At 39.8% G+C, this 19,519-nt stretch overlaps 1 protein-coding gene across 25 annotated transcripts in view; it reads right to left on the bottom strand.

Moving 5' to 3' along the window:
- LOC110488157 (thyroid hormone receptor beta) overlaps nucleotides 1–19,519 on the bottom strand; it is a 118,010-nt gene that overhangs the window by 5,117 nt on the left and 93,374 nt on the right. For 11 of the 25 annotated variants that reach the window (XM_021560242.3, XM_090227890.1, XM_090227882.1 and 8 more), the window contains 6 exons: nucleotides 12,343–12,443; nucleotides 11,981–12,128; nucleotides 8,352–8,557; nucleotides 7,238–7,264; nucleotides 4,514–4,660; nucleotides 3,580–3,838 (listed from right to left, as the gene is read on the bottom strand). In XM_021560242.3, coding sequence (XP_021415917.1) covers nucleotides 3,580–3,838; nucleotides 4,514–4,660; nucleotides 7,238–7,264; nucleotides 8,352–8,557; nucleotides 11,981–12,128; nucleotides 12,343–12,443 — 888 coding nt within the window. Of the gene's footprint in view, nucleotides 1–3,579; nucleotides 3,839–4,513; nucleotides 4,661–7,237; nucleotides 7,325–8,029; nucleotides 8,182–8,351; nucleotides 8,558–11,980; nucleotides 12,129–12,342; nucleotides 12,444–13,888; nucleotides 16,512–19,519 lie in introns of those variants that run through there. The other 14 variants (XM_021560231.3, XM_021560232.3, XM_090227879.1 and 11 more) reach the window with 4 other exon arrangements.

The raw sequence follows: 19,519 nt of genomic DNA, 5'->3' as shown, positions 1-19,519 counted from the left end.
ATCGATGGCTTCCAAAACAGAGAAGGTATTGTCTTAGAGACGGAGGGAGGGAGATGTGTGGCCCCAGCACAAAGCTATTGATTTTGAACGTCAATCCCCCGGACGGCTATTGTAGTCTCATCATTAGATGGTTTCCTTTCCTCGGGTGGGCTCTGTAATCCCTGATGATCGCTAAGTAAAAGATTGGCTTAATGGGTTTAAAAAGACCTCTGGTGGAAGTTAACAGCAGTGTATTGACGTGTTACTGACTGTGGTTAATCACACATGAAAACAGGCCGGCACACACGGACTTACTGGCTTTGGGCTTTACTGACTGTTTTATACACTTACCAAGGTTTTACTGACTGTTTAATTGCAGCAATGACGTGTGACTGACTGTGGTTAATCAAACATGGATGGCAGACACTGACTTACTGGCTTTACCGACTGATTCATTGCTTACCGACTGTTTTGTTACATGTCTCGCGGGAGGCTGGCTCTTGGTTTTATGTGGTAAGCTACAGGAACTACAGGCTCTTTGCTAATCATTTATTGTATATGAATAAATATATATAATATATAAATATTTATTGTGTACATCAGAAGTAATAAGTAAGGGATAATCAATGAGGGGCTATGTGTTCTATGGAAAATAATGAACGACGTGGAGTTGCATTATTTCCAAGAGAACACATAGAGTTCCGAGTTGATTATCCCTTTTATACCATGGCTATATTTGAACACATTTGCTGCTAGAAATATGTTCAACATTCACTGAAGTAGCCAGCAAGTTTACTAGATAGCTAGCTACAGTAGTTATTGTGGTAACCACACAAACAGACTTCCTAGTTTAGCTAAGCAAACCTTCAGTCCTAGCTTACCATTATGAGAATCCAATTCAACAATGCCAATTTGTATTTGTACTCTTTAGCTGTTGCAAAGGCAGCAGCTATTCTTCCTGGGGTCGAAACACATTAAGGCACATACATTACATATAAAACAAAAGATAAAACAGTACATCATATAACATTATTACACCACTACATATCTACAATACAAATGTATAATACCACCATACAACAATTTTACTTGTAACTTTGTGTGTTTCTCTTCACAGTGCCTGCTGTTAAGTAAGGTATATTTTTATCTGTTTTTTTTAAATCTGATGCTCGTGCTTGCATCAGTTACCTGATGTGGAATAGAGTTCCATGTAGTCATGTCTCTATGTAGTAATGTGCGGTTCCCATAGTCTGTTCTGGACTTGGGGATTGTGAAGAGACCTCTGGTGGCATGTCTTGTAGGCATGGGTGTCTGAGTGTGCTAGTAGTTTAAACAGACAGCTCGGTGCACTCAGCATGTCAACACTTCTTACAAAAACAAGTAGTGATGAAGTCATTCTCTCCTCCACTTTGAGCCATGAGAGATTGACATGCATATCATTAATGTTAGCGCCCTGTGTGCATTTAAGGGCCAGCCGTGTTGCCCTGTTCTGAGCCAATTGTAATTTTCCTAAGTCTCTCTTTGTGGCACCTGAACACACGACTGAACAATAGTCCAGGTGCAACAAAACTATGGCTTGTGGGTCCTGCCTTGTTGATAGTGTTGTTAAAAAGGCAGAGTAGCGATTAATTATGGATATACTTCTCTCCATCTTAGCTACTGATATGTTTTGACCGTGACAGTTTACAATCCAGGGTTACTTCAAGCAGTTTAGTCATCTCAACTTATTCAATTTCCACATTATTCATTACAATATTTAGTTGAGTTTTAGAGTTCAGTGAATGATATGTCCGAAATACAATGCTTTTAGTTTTTTAAATATTTAGGACTAACTTATTCCTTGCCACCTATTCTGAAACTAACTGCAGCTCTTTGTTAAGTGTTGCAGTCATTTCAGTCGCTGTAGTAGTTGACATGTATAGTGTTGAGTCATCCGCATACATAGACATACTGGCTTTACTCAAAGCCCGTGGCATGTCGTTAGTAAAGATTGAAAAAAGTAAGGGGCCTACACAGCTGACCTGGGGAATTCCTGATTCTATCTGGATTATGTTGGAGAGGCTTCCATTAAAGAACACCCTCTGTGTTCTGTTAGACAGGTAACTCTTTATCCACAAAGCATGGGGTGTAAAGCCATAACACATATGTTTTTTCCAGCAGCATACTGATCAAGAATGTCAAAAGCCGCAATAAAATAAAACAAAACAGCCTTTCTATTATCAATTTCGCAGTCAATCATCAGTCATTTGTGTAAGTGCTGTGCTTGATGAATGTCCTTCCCTATAAGCGTGCTGAAAGACTGTTGTCAATTTGTTTACTGTAAAATAGCATTGTATCTGGTCAAACACAATTTTTTCCAGACGTATACTAAGGGTTGGTAACAGGCTGATTGGTCAGCTATTTGAGCCAGTAAAGGGGGCTTTACTATTTTTAGGTAGCGGTATGACTTTTGTTTCCCTCCAGGCCTGAGGGCACACACTTTCTTATTTGGCTTAAATTGAAGATATGGCAAATAGGAGTGGCAGTATCATCTGCTATTATCCTCATTCATTTTCCATCCAAGTTGTCAGACCCAGTGGCTTTTCATTGTTGATAGACAACAATAATTGTTTCACCTCTTCCACACTCACTTTACGGAATTCAAAAGTACAATGTTTGTCTTTCCTAATTTGGTCATATATACTTGGATGTGTAGTGTCAGCGTTTGTTGCTGGCATGTCATGCCTAAAGTTTGCTAATCTTGCCAATGAAACAATCATTAAAGTAGTTGGCAATACCAGTGGGTTTTGTAATGAATAACGTTTTCAATTCGACTTTTGCTTTCCAAAGCAGCTCAAACATGTAAGAATGTGCCATTGAATTCTACCGTGCAAATATTGTGCGTTATAGAGAAATAATGCACGCTCTAGAATGACCTTCAAGCCAATAAGAAACAAGTGTTCAACAATGCCATGGTATAAACATCTATAAGCACATATTATCGCTAAATCTACATGTGTGTTTATAGATGTGTAACGTACGTTTCATGATATATCGTTAATGTAAATCCTCTTTCTACACACGGGACCAGGGGTTAATATGGCGTGCTGTTAGACCAATTCTCTATCTGTTTGAACTCAGGGGTCACCCGCTCTCTTACTGTCTCACCCACAATGTATTCCCATTTCTTACCTAATCTACTTGTAATGTGACCTACTTGTCATCTTGCCAACTAGTTCAAGATTAAAATGTCAGGTCGTGACCAAATAAAAATGAATAACAACACAAAATAGAATATTGATAAAGAACACTCTTTTGGAAATGTTTGAATTCACCAAATGTTTTAAAGTGGCAACTTTTCAAGGATATCTTTGAATTAACTATTTGCAAAAAAGCTAAATCTTCTATATTGTCAGCTTACAAGTGGATTGAACTGTTGCAAGACTAAGGTCCCTCAGTTCCAATGGCCATGACCCAATTAAAACGCTTTCAGGTGTATTTGTCACAGTGGTGATATAACCCATAAACCTGCGTGTAGAGAAAACAAAGGGCCAGATGTCTGGTAGTATGGTGAAGTATCGTGTGTTTGTGTGCCGGCAAGATTGTCTCCCTCCCTCTCACCGGAGGACAGGAGGATGACGGCCTGTAGCAGAGCGACCTCAGAGTCGTCCAGGTGGAACGAAGACAGTGATAAGCCCAAATCAAAGATAGCGTCCGACACCACACCCAGGCCTCCGTTCTTCAGCTGGCCGCGGGTCACGGCCATCTCCCCGTTAAGCGTCAGCGTCTCACTCTCGGGGTCGTAGCGAACGGCCGCCCGTAAAGACATGATCTCCATGCAGCAGCCTTTCAATAGGATAATCTGGTCTTCACAAGGCAGCTGGGAGGAGAGAGACAAACACAGAGAGCAAACGTTATATATTTTGTTATTGATTGTTTTGCACATAAAGATGAACGACTGATATGATTTGAAGAATGAAAAGGGAAAATATGAGAATGTGCAGGAGAGGTAAAAACTTAGAACGTTTATGTTCACATATATTAGTAGTGTTAGCAGTTATTACAAACTGAACTCTACATTCCATGGTATTTTTTATTTATTAGCAATTTTTTGAACATGGATAAATTCAGTTTAGTTTAATATATTATTAATTATGTAGATTTTTTAAAGCTTTACATGTTGAGATAATTTCTAAGTATTTTGTATATATTTTTTATGAAAGACCAGTAGAATATAGCTCTAAACAAGAACATAATTCACAAAATGTAGATTTAACTATAAACTAAATATTTTATTAATTTTACATTTTTAGTTTGAACATTTTCTCTCATTTTATTTTTATTTTAGTGAAATTGCTTATGCTATTGATGTTTCTGTTATAGTGTTTTATAACCAATGTCTTTATTACCATCCTCAATAATAAATAATGAGGAATTCAATCATATGAAGAGAACAAAAATATGAAACACATCCCCCCCAAAAATAAATATAGCTTGATAAGAATTACATTTTTTATTTTAGTTTCAATAAAGTAAAACAACCTTGCTTACGTACCTCACAGAACATAGGCAGCTTTTTGGCAAAGTCCACCACTCGGGTAATGGCGGGGGTGATAATTTTTGTAAACTGACTGAAGGCTTCAATGTCCACTTTGCTCCCTTCAGGTGCATTTATGACCGGCGCTTGACCAATGTCCTCGGGCTGAAACGACAAAAAGAAGAGGGAGGATGTAGGTACGTTCAACAGGGCTAGACAGGGACACTGTTAAAAGACCACAAGACAGAGTGCACCCTATATAGTGCACTACTTTTAACATAGTATACTACTTTTGACCAGTGCCCTATCCAGGGAGGAGGGTGATAACTCAGACGCAGCTAGAAAGATAGACAGACAGACCACACACACAACACAACACGTTCTCCTCTTTCTCCAATAAGCGTGAGACAGGTCAACGAGTATAACAGCATAACAGGAAAACAAAGTGGATGGCGTTTCCACTGTGATTGTTCAGGAGGGACAAGGAGGAAAGACGGAGGGAAACTTAAAAAGGAGGGAAAGTGCAAGCCATTCCTTTTCTCGTACTCAGTCGGCAGAGTCTTTGACTAGGGTTATCCACTGATACGGTATTATTATTATTATCATAACATATTCAACTACTTGCCTTCTGACCAGAAGTGACATAAGAGCGATAGAGAGTAGAGCAAGTAAATAAACAAAGAGCCCAGATTGAGTTGAGTAGCAGAGGACAAAGCACCGTGTACAGCACCTCCCAGATTCTGTTGCTTTGGCTTTAAATCAATAGGCATATTGACAAAATAATAAAACACTAATTAATAATTATAATAACATTATCCCTTTAAGAGTCCTTCTCCCCGGTATGCCTTTAAACTGTCACAGCTTGCGGAAAACTAGCTCCATAATGTATACACAGCACTTAAAGATATATGGGGCATTCTAGAGAAGTGGCTCAAATTCCTGTCCCTGGTCAAAAAAACAGATTTTTTATTTTTTACCAGAAAATCTTCAAACTTAGGAGACATATTAACATAATGATCTATTTTAATTCCTGCCAAGGCAATAACACACATATTGTTAAATTAATATAGTACAAAATCATGGTTTATATACCCTTTTCTATTGAGGTGGCTGTACCCCACCCTGACTCCTAAAATTCATGTTTGAAAATAAAGTCATCCATGATTTTTGTAATCTTTTTAACACTATTATTTCACTAGAACATATTGAGTTGTTTTATTATTAGATTGAAAGATACTGTTCTAATTAGTCTATTTAAAAAGAATCGCTCTCTGAAAAATGATTTCCCCACTTTGTCCTGTATGTCACTACTGAAACACAGACTGTAGAATGAATGGGCCTTACCACATCCCTACAATTACAACCATGAAATGGGATTACATCCCTCTCCATCATGGCCCCATGATGTGTCAATAATATATATATGTTTTTTGGATGTCTAAAAGATAGCTAACTAGCCATATGGTAGCTATGGGGATTCATTAAAGTCCAAAATACATTTAAATGGTCAAAACTGAAACTGCCACGACCGAAACAATTTGCTTCGTTTTGGTATTGACATGAATGTTTTGGTAATAGACACTTGATTGTTAATCCATTGTATTCCTTCACATCTCTTGAAATAAAACATTGATATGATAATCTACATTAAACACTTCTCCCTGGAAGTCAAAGTAATGCACAAAACCGCTTATTTTGTCTTTAAATGCAGGACATGATATTGTAGTGAATTCGGGGTGTTTAATTTAATTTAACCTTTATTTGACGAGGCAAGTCAGTTAATAAGAACAAATTCTTATTTACAATGACGGCCTAGGAACACTGGGTTAACTGCCTTGTTCAGGGGCAGAACGACAGATTTTTACCTTGTCAGCTCAGGGTTTCAATCTAGCAACCGTTCGGGGTAGCCCAGACCAGGACTCGAACCCAGGTCCAGTGACTGTCAAGCCAATATCTTAAATGTTATCCCAAGAGGTCTAAATGTTGGGTTAAGGTTGCTACAATATGGTACACAAGTGGACAAATTCCTCAGCCTAATCCCTCCCCCCCAAAAATGTTACACAGCGACATGTCCAAATCAGCCAAAGTGTGTATGACATATGCTGCATTTACACAGGCTTCCCAATTCTGATATATTTTCCACTAATTGGTCTTTGACCAATCACATCAGATCTTTTTCAGAGGTGATCTGATTGGTCAAAAAATCAATTAGTAAAAAAAATATCAGAATTGAGCTGCCTGTGTAAATGCAGCCACAGTGTGTGTAAAGCTTGGTCTGTGAGTACAGGGAAAATTGTCCATTGGTCAGAGCCTGACATTGATGGTGAAATGTTTCTCTAAATTAAATGTAAAGGTTTTGAAAGTAAAATAAAAAATCACATTTTGTATAACATTTCTCAAATTAATCTGTAATAGAAGGTTAATCAAAATGATCAATACTGTACACGGTTCTCCCTTAACAGAAACCTTTTCACTGTTTCGGTAGTGAATTATTTAATGCCTGGTAAGGAATTCAGGAAACAATTAAAATATGCAATACAAAAAGTGTGTGAGTAGTAGATATGTCTAAAAATAGGATCCAAATTAGATTATTTTTTCAAACCCAAATTTGAATGACTCATATACAGCACTGTATTTTAACACTAGCCCATAATATAATAGCTAGCTATAGCAGGTGCGATTTGAAAAGCGTTTTTATAGTATTTTATTTTTCAGTATTATATTTTGTCTATTAGTTCTTACCTTGGTTTCCTTCACCCCCACTGCACTCTGGTCAGAAGTATAGAATAAATTACATGTTATTTCATTAAGTAGCATTGCTTCCTCGACCTGTTGGACAATCAACAGAGATTGTGAAGAACGTTTCAATGAGGAACCCGTGTCAAGCCAACTAAAAAAAAAACAAGTTTAATTAAACTGAGGAAAGGTAGATGACAGACAAGTAAGTGCGGAGAGAGAAAACAGGTGAGTAGTACACAAAATGCAAAGTGGAGTTTCCATGACAATATTTAGGCTCAGGCTGAGGCATTTGTTTTATACTTATGAACTGATATTTAAACATAGGTATTCAGGTTCCAATTTCTTTCAAACTTTTTTATTTATTTCTTTTTCAGATCAAAATCATACTGTTGTATGTCAACGTTCACAAATGAGTTTATCAAAGCTGATCTACATTATGATAATATAGTATAATTTAATACTACAATACTAATATAATAGTATATAATAATATACCCTGCACAGGGACTATGGATGAAAATGAGCTGTTTAGCTAAATCTGGAACTAATTACTAATTAAAAACATAAATTCAATTAAATAAATTACAATTACATCTTTCTATGTATGTAGCCCCTACATGGAAACTCCAGGATAGAGTCAAAGAAAGTGAGACAGACTTCAAACTGCAGAGGACGATTACACTTTATGAAAAAATGAAAAAAGGTTAAAATGTGAGGAGTGAAATTATAAGGTAGATACTACACTAGACACAGAGAGAGAGTGAAAGAGAAAGAAAGCGCGAGAGATAACAGTTATTTGTTTTTAGTATTTGTTTAGATTATTAAAGAACACTGCATTAAAGGGGAGAGAAAGAAGAAAACAAGAGGAATGGATTGTTCCGTTTTAAGTTAGTGTCTGCTGCGTTGAGGAACACACTTTCTCCAGCGTCCAGCTAATTCTCCCCATTCTACAAGGAGATACAAAAAACATGGACATATTAACGTTGGGAACAGTGGTGGGTTGGGGATGGGATGGGAGGTAGGGAAGGGGACAAGAGAGGGATTTTGGGAACTGGGAATGTTTCACAGAACAGACATGGTTGGTTAGACGCTGTCAGCCACGGAGAAGACGTCTCACCAAGAACTTGCGTTTCTGTTTCCAGTGGTTGCCCTGGGCGTTAGTTGACATGTGGGCCTCGGTGACCATGCGGATCAGGTCCCACTCCTCCTGGGACGGCTCAGGCCGGTCCCACACTGTCTTCTGGAACTCCTCCTTCCGCCGCCGCTCACGGTTCTCCTCGATCAACTTCCGCTTGGCGAGCCGCTTGCTGTCGTCCAGCACCACTGGGAGGGGAGGGGGGTAGAGGAGGGGAGGAGTTAGGGATCAGGAGGAAGGGTGAAGTGGTAGGGCAAGGGAGGGTCAAAGAGGGGGGCAAGGAGTCACGAATGAGGTGGGGATTAAGAGGTAGGAAGGGTGGGGTTTTGTCAAGTATCAAGCGAAAAAGAAGTGAGAGAGTAAGTCCACAATATAAACCACATAGGGGCCATACCTGCGAACATTAAAACAGTTTAACCCTCTATGGCATTAATTTTTATTTGGGGGGGGGGGGGGGGGATATTTCACCCCATTTTTTGGGAGCTTGGGGGTCCCTGATAATATATCCATCATAAAATGTGTTGTCCCCCCCAACCAGATATTGGTGTGTTTCCTCAGGGCAACAATGTTCTACAAGGGTACTGAAACACCAAGGTTTTCTATAGTACATATGATAGGTGGAATAAGGAAAACAAGCAATATATGTACTAGAAAAAGTTTATTTTGACAATCACAATTAGAAGCTTGAAAGTCAAAACATCAAACAATCAAATAAACAAACTACTACTAATTACAACTAACACCTCATGTATAAATGTTTCTCACATTTCATATAAACATATAAACCAACATCCAAATGACTGTCTGTGTGTGTGTGTGTGTGTGTGTGTGTGTGTGTGTGTGTGTGTGTGTGCGTGCGTGCGTGCGTGCGTGCGTGCGTGCGTGCATGTGTTAGCCTGTGTGTGAGAGTATATGTGCGAGTGTGTGTGTGTTTCAGTGTGTCTGAATGTGTTTGTGTGGGTTATTAATTAAATCAGTGTTTCTCTTTTTGACAAAGCACACTCTGATTTTGTATTCTGTGTGGAACCTCAGGAAGCAGTTGCTGGTGGATGTGAAACAGAGGTGGACATCACATTTCCGGCACTTGGCTTTTGGTGTACCTGTGCACCCTGGTACCTTGCATCTCCCCTTCTTTTCAGCCATAATCATCCAACGGGTCCTTTTCTCCTCTTCTCCTCATACTCACCAGCAATTGTGGAACTTGGACGACCTTTCCTGCGCTCCAGACTCTTTCCACTTTTCAAATCAGATTTTATTGGTTACATACACGTGGTTAGCAGATGTTAATGCGAGTGTAGCGAAATGCTTTGCATAGGCCTTCAGCGATGTTTGACTTGAAGGTATACAGCTTCATTTGTTCCTTCTTTCTCATGCCAGTGCCTTCACAATCTCTTCAGTAGAGCAGCCAGGTGGTCACGATGATCATATCCAGGAAGTGGAACACCAGCCGGTGGAACCACTTCTTTGATCTGATTTTGTTCCGGTACAGTGCAATCAGTGAGTCAAGCAGATCCACGCCACCCATATTCTTGTTGTATTCTTTCACCACAGCAGGGCAGGGGACTTTGGTGATCATCTTTCGCTTGCGATCCCACATGTCAAACTCGGTGACTGGGTGGGCTCCAGTGTAATCACTCAGAAGGGTTACTGAACGGTTATCGTACCACTTCACGACGTGCAAGGTGGTTTCTCCAACCACGGCCATCTTCTGTTCAAAAGATCCACGTCCTGCTCTCTTCAGCTCATCATCACACATCAAGTTGACGCCTGGTATTCTGATGCCACTAACGGTACCAGTGCAGTGAATTCCCTGCTGAGCCAGTGTGAGCACAAGAGGGACACTCGTAAACCAGTTTCTACATCTTCATCCTCAGACCCAGTCTCATTGTCAACAGACAGGCATTGTCCTTTAAAAAAGAAAGCAGGAAGCACAAATTTGAATGTGTCATATACCCTTCTTCATTCACTGACACGCATACAAACAAACACACACACACACATTACTTTTCTGACTGACCCCTGACCTCCTAACTGTCTCTCAAACCTGATTCAGGGATCCACTCTCCTGACTCTCTTCAAGCTCACTGTCCTCATTGTCACTGTCCTCAAACTCACTGTCCTCATTGTCACTCTCCTCAAGCTCACTGTCACTCTCCTCAAGCTCACTGTCCTCACTGTCACAGGGAATGACCCTAACTGCTCGATCATGTTCCTTCCACCCATAAAATGTTCTTGTGTCCATTTCCTGTAAGTATCAGTAGATAGTAAAGTAAAAACATTGACTATGGTCATAATTATGCATCCGAGCACATCTCCACACACAAAAGTGGTCTAACTGAGGCAACAAACCAAAAAACACAGTTTTAGTATATAAATACAAATAAAATAAGTCTTTAAACAATCAAACATACTCATGCACATATTTTTTATATAAAGTTATTTCAATTTAAACATGTTAAAAAGTGATTTTATCTTACCAATTGGTGGCACTGTGCTTCCTGAAAGGACTGCTCCACCCCCAGACTCCACCCCCAGACAAAAGGCCACACCCATTTCAGCCCCTCATTTCATTGGACACAGACAGTCATATATATATATATATATATATATATATATATATATATATATATATATAGTGTGAGGTCCAAAAAGGTAGTTTGTTGCCTGAGGGCAACACCATGCCATAGAGGGTTGAGTTCAAAATTGTTGACATAGTGTTGTAGCTGGTCCCATCAGATAATCTGGCACACGTTAGCACTATGCTAACCTCACCAGGTGGCTGTGATTATTTCCCATCACAAATTCTTCATCAGATTATCAAAGATCGTAAACTCTTTCTCCACAAACCACTGGCAGTTAGGTCAAGTCGGCCACCAGATGTAAACCTTGAAGTTGGACATTTACATGTATCCCTCTGGTGGCCGACTTGACCTATTTTAAGAAATTACATTTTTTAATGTAAGTAAGCAAGTATGGCCCCATACAATTTACAATACATACAATATACAATTTAAAACATATGCACTCTGCCTCTGATTTTTACACTGATATTCTCATCATAGCCGTCATTAAAAAAATATTGTCAATAAGTAAATAAATAAATAATACAAATTCAAGTAAAAACATAAAACATTATAGAAATGATAGACATTACACAATAAAATAGGACTTTTTTGGATCTAAGAATGTATTAGCTTTTTAGAGTATTTGTACAGAGTAACATTTAACAACGAGGTTGGTTGGCAGTCTATATCTGTTATGATGAGTCATGACATTAGTTATTCCTATCCCTGTACTCTGAAATAGACAGGTTAAGCAGCTCTCCGAGATGAGCCACCTGGCAAGCCAGGCACAGTCATCAAGTTCAGTAAGCAGATCTCTAGATTGGAGCGTATATATAGACACATTTTTTGAGCAATCAGAAGTAGTGCTAGTTAGTTCATTTGTAAAACATTTTTTGCTGCTATTGGAGTGGTAGTGAATGTCCTCTCAATTAAATAGGAAAACTTTAATATTAGGCTACATTAATATACTTTTCTCTCACTCTAGAAGAGGGAACATCCTCTATAAAAGTTATTCTGGGGATCTCAACTAAGCAGAATAGTACTTACAGTCTGTTGCCATGCCGACAGTGATGCACTTCTTGAAGCGACACTCCTGGCACTGGTTCCTGGTCACCTTATCGATGATGCACTTTGCCTCGTACTTACACGCGTACGTTGGGTTCAGGTTCTTCTGGATCGTCCGCCGGAAGAAACCCTTTGTAAAAAAGATAAAAGGAATGTTTGAAACACAATGATCTGCAACATTCAGTCTATGTTCAGGTTGGTGGCAGTGGTCATGGAATATTTATTTGAATTCAATTATCATCTCTTTCCATCAACTTCATTTTTCCTTTTTAATTGATACTATGTCAGAGAGTGTTGGTATTATTACATATGTTACTAATACATATGTCCACTGTTGGTATTACCTTGCATCCTTCACAGGTGATACAGCGATAGTGATATCCTGTAGCTTTGTCCCCACATACCACACATAACTCGTCCTTGTCCAGGTAACTAGGGATGTATCCTAACAGAAGAGAAATATATCAAATGTAAACACACCATATAGGCCTGTGATGATTCGTTAACAGCGACACAATTTCCTGGATACAAACAGCATTAAGAAACAACAAATTATGTATGCCAGGAATGCCTCTATTGCTGGCAGAAAAATGTCCCTATGAGATAATAAAGTATTAATTTACTACTGTCTGACCACAAGCAGACCACTGAACATTATATTTTTTAGACAAAGCAACTTAGAAACAAAGAGGTGAATTCCAACAGATGTATTTAAGATTGGCATCATTTATTCCAACACAAAGTTCTCCAAAAAGGTCTAAAGCGTGTAGCATTAACAAGTTAAGAAGCCAAGTTAACAAGGTAGGATCAGTGAGGGAGGTGATCCAGCCCGGACACACGAGCAGGGTGAATGCAGGTGGGGGGTAAGAAGGGAAGGGAAGGGTGGGGGCAGAGGTCAATAAATTATCAATACTAGTCGAGGGAAGTCCGGGCCAATCCATCAACCGGCACGCTCCAGCCTTCTGTTACCCTTTCTGTAGGCCTTCTCCCTGCACCAGCAATCAATACACACACACACACACACACACACACACACACACACACACACACACACACACACACACACACACACACACACACACACACACACACACACACACACACACACACACACACACACAAACAAAATGCAACAGGTCCTCTGGTGCCGGGTCAGTTCTGGCACGGTATGACACCTTAGGTCGACTTGGATTTACTGCAATTAGTTCAAACTAAAGCCTGATCGAAGGAGCTCAGGTCGTCAAGACAATTAATATCCACCTGTAGCAAATCATTATGACAGACGCTAAGAACAGGACAATCAAACGCAGAGACATGCTGACAGTCAATTCATACGTTTGTCAACAAGTTTTTCAAAGTCCATGGACTCGTAATATGTTGGTGGCCTGAATTTGCCTTTAAACTTCAAGAGTTTGAAAGTGAATATATAGTTCAACGTACATAACTACAAACTGTCCATAATGGTTCTACTTACCAACTGATAAACTCACAGACTTCAGTATTTCGGTGGTAATAATCATATAGTATCAGAATCACTACGATTATAGTGTATCAAGAGTCATTACCATATTATATATACACATACGAGCAAGGTTCAACACCGCAACGGTTTGAAATGAGATAAAGCACTGTTCAAGCCAAACCAGACTAGTATACATCAAATACTGTTACACACTACATACAATACAACAATATCAGGTCAGATGTAGTCAATCAAAAGGAGATATTTGTGCACCTGTCACACGTCTCTACAACTGCACTCCAACACAAGTTGTCAGGCCGTCACCCCATCACACCACCGGGTTAGTCCCTACCTTTCAGCTTGACCATCACACCATCCCTAGTTCCTTCCAGCTTGTATTACCATAAGCGCTAGTCCCAATTCCCTACCTTTCTTGTTAACCTCTTGCATCCACTGCATGTGGGAGAAGTCAGACTTCCCCTCAGAATAGTAGTCGGGCTGGTGGTTGTAGTGGCTGAGAGGCACTTCCATGGTGCAGTATTCACTTTTGAACACGGGGTTGGGTCCTGGGTAGGAGCAGGCGTAGGGCTGGCTGGGGGGCCAAGCCTGCTCCATGCAGGGAGGGTGGATCTGGTGCATGGGCTGGGGCTCACAGTGCCCGTAACCCCCGGGACCATCACCTCCATACATGCAGTACTCCCCACCGCCCTGCATCAGGTAGCCACCGCCCACGCCATGAGGCATCTCATACATGTCAGGCATGCAGTAGTTCATGATGGCCAGCGGCTGCACCGAAGGCAGGTAGGCACATACAAAAGGCTGATGAAGGCAACAAAAAAATAAGAAAAAAAGCAGACTGGAGACAATGTTACGTATCAATTCAGCGCTAAGCGTGATTAATTCAGCGTTAAGTTCAAGTAGGGTAAATTAATAATTAAATGATTGATATGGATATGGATATGATAAGAAAGATGTGTACGGAGCAAGTAGGGGCTATGTTGGTAGAATGTGTCTTATATACTGAGTCCTTGGCCCACCCCTACAGTACAACATCTAGCACCTGCCCCGCCAGTCCTCGCCCGGCCCCACCCCAAAACACAGTGCCCTCTCAGCCGAATGGGGCAGGAGCTTTATGACGACATCTAATCTGACTCTGTCAATCCTAGAAGTGGAACAGACAGACAGCAACAAGATGGTGATGTTCTCGCAGATTAAAGCCTTGCACTCAAGGCTGTGATGTGTCTCACCAACCACCACCACCTAGTCATACACATATGGTGGTGCCGTGCCGCTGGCGGAAGTTAACAACAAACTAAGACAGAACAAAATAACAAAAGAAAAGTCATCTGAAATACTTTTCTGTATGAATAAGTAGTAGCTGACAGTCTCGGTAGACGTGTGGTTTGTTTGTCAACACCTGATGAGTCAATTCAATTTGACAATTAGATCCGGATGATCAACAATATCATTCACATTACAGTTCAAATCTTGGAATAATCAAGCGGGTTTAGCCTTCTTAGGCCTATTTAAAGTCAAAATTAGACTTCACTTCAGACTAGAATAGAATAGTTAATTCAAAAGGGTTCATTTATGCCAGAATGTTCCTTTGATTTCCTTTGATGGCCACTGGCAAGCTGGAAGAGTGTGCTCTTCACGGATTAATCCCAGTTTAAACTGATGGCAGAGTGTGTATGGCGTTGTGTGGGCGAGCAGTTTGCTGATGTCAACTTTGTGAACAGAGTGCCCCATGGTGGCGGTAGGGTTATGGTATTGGCAGGCATAAGCTACGGACAACGAACACAATTGCATTTTATTGATGGAAATTTTAATGCACAGAGATACTGTGACGAGATCCTGAGGCCCATTGCCATTCATCCACCGCCATCAACTCATATTTCAGAGTGAAAATGCATGGCCCCTTGTCGCAAGGATCTGTACACAATTCCTGGAAGCTGAAAATGTCCCAGTTCTTCCATAGAATGCATACTCACCAGACATGTCAGCCATTGATCATGTTTGGCATGCTCTGGACTGACATGTATGACAGCATGTTCCAGTTCCCACCAATATCCAGCAATTTCGCACAGTCATTGAAGAGGAGTGGGACAACATTCCACAGGCCACAATCAAGAGCCTGATCAACTCTATGCGAAGGAGATGTGTAGCGCTGCATGAAGCAAATGGTCACACCAGATACTGACTGTTTTTTTTGATCCACGCCCCTACCTTTTTTTAAGGTATCTGTGACCAACAGATGCATATCTGTATTCCCAGTAATGTGAATTCCATAGAATAGGGACTAATGAGTTTATTTCAATTGACTGATTTTCTTTAAATGAACTGTAACAGTAAAATCTGTGAAATTGTTGCACGTTGCATTTATATTTTTGTTCAGTGTACTTATTAAGATTTAATAAATGATTATTGACATATTTTCATAAAAACTTTATTTTGATTCATTTATTCATACTATTTCATCCTTCCACAAGATATAGATCCAACACAAATCTAAGGTTGCTACCTAAGCCGGCTAGTTGTTCGTTCTATCAGTTCGGTTGCCAGACTGTCATTAAATCTTTTTTTCTGTATCTATGGACGCGACCCAGTGGTTCGTTCTAAATGTTCCATTGCCATACTGCCCTGGCAACGTTCTTATCTCTTGCTTGATAGCCAACTACGGTTAACTCACTGTACAGTCACATCAAACAGTGCAGCCAGAATAACAGCAAAGTAGCTGCATTTGCATTTGTTTAAGCTGTTTTCTAGTGACATTTATTTGGATACTTCCATAACAATGAGCTAATGAGGCACGATTTCACCTGGCATAGAAAATGTGCTCTCTCTTCAGATCACTGTTGTTCAGAGTAACTAGCCAACAACACAGTTAACACAATCACTTCAAACTGAAGCTGCAAGACTGCAAACTAGCAGCATTTCGTTTAGTTTTACCTGTTTTCTATTGACATTTCTTTATATATATCCATAAAAATTATGCCAGCTGATTCATGAGTTCGACTGGCTGAGAAAAGCTGTCCGCCTGTCTGTCTCGTCCCAACCTGTTCATTACTATGGGACAGCTGGAGATCGAATTTCAATATTGAAAGACAGACAGCAAGTTATATACAAATCTCCACTGTTGAAAACCAAATGCTAGTCTAAAAGAAATCGCTTGGCTGGGCTGATGAGACAGTGGACTGCGCAGTGAGATGGAACAGAGTAAATAGGCGTTTCAACGTCATAGATTTAGCCGGTGGTAATTTATGGAATAGACACAGCCCAGCCAAGTATGCGGTTTTAACTAATCAGCATCCAAGATTAGATCCACCCGTTGCATAATTCTCTATAACACACAGTATATTTGCACGGTAGAATTTAATGGCTATAGTTCATTCATACATGTTCTGTTTGAGCTGCTTTTGAAAGCAGAAGTCAAATTGAAATATTATTGTCATTGTTGATTTTCATAATAGCAAGCTAGGACTGATGGTTTGGTTAGCCAGGCAACCATTGTACCTATCTAGTAACCTTGCTAGCTACTTCAGTGGATGTTGAACAAATTTTTACCGTTTCAAAATGTCTAAATGTGTTAAATTATAGACATTGTATAAAAGGGATAATCAACTCGGGGCTCTATGCGTTCTTTGGAAAATAATGCAACTCTGTGGAGGGTAAGTTCCACTCTGCTAGCGGGTCATGGAACACATCTTCCACATTGTTCACAATTTTCCAGAGAACGCATAGCCCCTGGTTGATTATCCCTTGTGTTGAACCTTAAATACGTTTAGATTAATTATTACATAAATGCACACATATTTACAAACAAAATAACAATTTGTTTATTTTCATTACTAGACTAATGAATCAAAAGATAAAAGCGCATATAAAGTGATTCTGAACAATCAAATACATTTGACCAGAGACATTAGGGGAATGGGGTACCATTTCCGATGCAGCCAATGGATCCATAAAAATACCCTTCTAAAAATATGACCAGCCATCCTATCGTAACCAGTGACACAACACCGGAGTGGGCTCAGACGATTGTGGCTAAGACTGCAACACAATCAACACATAACAGCTGCTAAAAGTAAGGCGCTTTGAGGCAAATCTGCTCCTAAAGTGGCCCTTGATACCAGTTTAACTTTTTCATGAGGTGAAGTCCTCCGTGGCCCTTAATCTCATTCGTGTTTCTTAGACGCTTGACAGTTTCTGTCCCGAGTCCTCTTATCAGACAATATAACTCCAGTCAATACTCTGCAATCTGTTCTAGATAAGGGTATTATTCTCAGTTTGGGGTGTTGTTGCCCATCTGTCTTTTTTGTTCATGTTATTTGTATCTAGTGTAACTATTTCTTCATCTGAGGAATCGATCGCTTTAGAGCTAGAACTTGTTTTTAAGCTGACGTTTGAGGGCGTTACACAGCCCTACTATTATCAGAATCACCTTTATTCACCTTTATAAGTACATTTACACATAACCATCATTTATGTTACTTGGTGATATGGTGCTGCTTGCAGTAGACAACATATAGAGACAGAAACAGAAAGAGGAATTTAGACACAGTTTAAATACATTATACACAAAAAAGATAAGTGACCATAAAACATACAGTGAATTCGAGTTTTACACTGAATTGAAACAGACCATAAACACACTTCACATTGATCAACTTTCCTTTGGGATTGCATACTTTCTGGACCAATATTGCCAAGTATACAACATAATCATTAATTATATAGCTCTTACAGAAACACAAAAGATGTCTGATCTATATTCTGTTTTGTTTGCCTGAGTTGCCATCAAACATGAATTCAATCAAAACCTTGAAACCCTATTATTGAATTGTGGTTGAAATCTGGGTTGAAATTAGACCAAAGCTGTGTACATGAATTACTTTTACAAATTCAACCAACTAACAACGTTAATGCAACGTTATTACGTTGATAAAGAACGCTTAAAAAAAATTGCTCCGCTATGTTGACTCAATGAATTTGATCAACACAATGTGTCAATAGTGATGAATTCAAACATATCCTTCAAGATTAAATTACTTGATTGACTGATCAAGTAATAGGTTAATGAATTTGTTCATTTGGTCTGCTGGGTTGCACCATGGTGAAATGAACATCTCCATGGTACTAAGTAACTGTTACTGAGTAGTAAACGTTTCAGAGAGCAGAGTTTTCTACATCCACTCTTCTGATGACTCCATCGACTCTACAGACCCTTTAAAGAGCTCGAGCTGCTTACCACTAAAACCCCAAACACCAAGACAGCAACAGTCATTCAACAATCACATATAGTATTGCAAAGGCATCATTTCAATCTTAGATGCCATGCACACACCGTAGATATACTATTTGTTCATAAACAGCATAAAATCACTCTTTCACTAAATTAAAATCTCTCCTGAATAAAAAATATATATATATATATTTAAAAAAATAATAATATCTCCCTCTAAACATAAACACTAATATCTACTCAAAACTCACCCAAAGATTGGGATCTTTTTTGGAGCAAGTGTGATTGTTCCTCCAGACCCAGGCATTGCCAGTGATAATGCTAGGGTTGAACCGTTAACTGATCCACAGAGGTGAGGTGACCGTTGTTCCCATGCGTTAATACATTCAAGGATAAACATGAATTATGCCATTTCTGTTGTATTTCTGAGGTCTCACAGAAAGGTCAGCGGATCTATGGATATGGGTATAACAGTACCCGGGAGAGCCGTTCCTCAGCACCTGTCGATACTGGATAGCGAAGCAGGCTTTTCGCTAATATATTCCCTCCCTGATCGATCACTTGAGGTCTCAGAGGGTTCAAAGCTGGTCAACAACAATTTTCAGATGGCAGGCTTCAGTCTTGCAAGGATAGGGCCTGGTGTGACGTGTTATCCTGAGCCAGATGTCCCCGTCCAACACTATGTTACCTGAGGAGGACACTAGGCTAACACCAGGCCCCGGGCAACCTTCCCCTCACAAGGCCGGGGTGAGCCGAGGCAAACCGTTGGGAGAGCCTCAATGATTCTCAATGAACACTCCAATGTTCACCCCAA

This window comes from Oncorhynchus mykiss, chromosome 30 (assembly GCF_057628025.1).
Source record: "Oncorhynchus mykiss isolate SJ-2025 chromosome 30, ASM5762802v1, whole genome shotgun sequence".
Lineage (NCBI taxonomy): Eukaryota > Metazoa > Chordata > Actinopteri > Salmoniformes > Salmonidae > Oncorhynchus > Oncorhynchus mykiss.
This window is presented reverse-complemented; position numbering and strand designations above follow the sequence as displayed.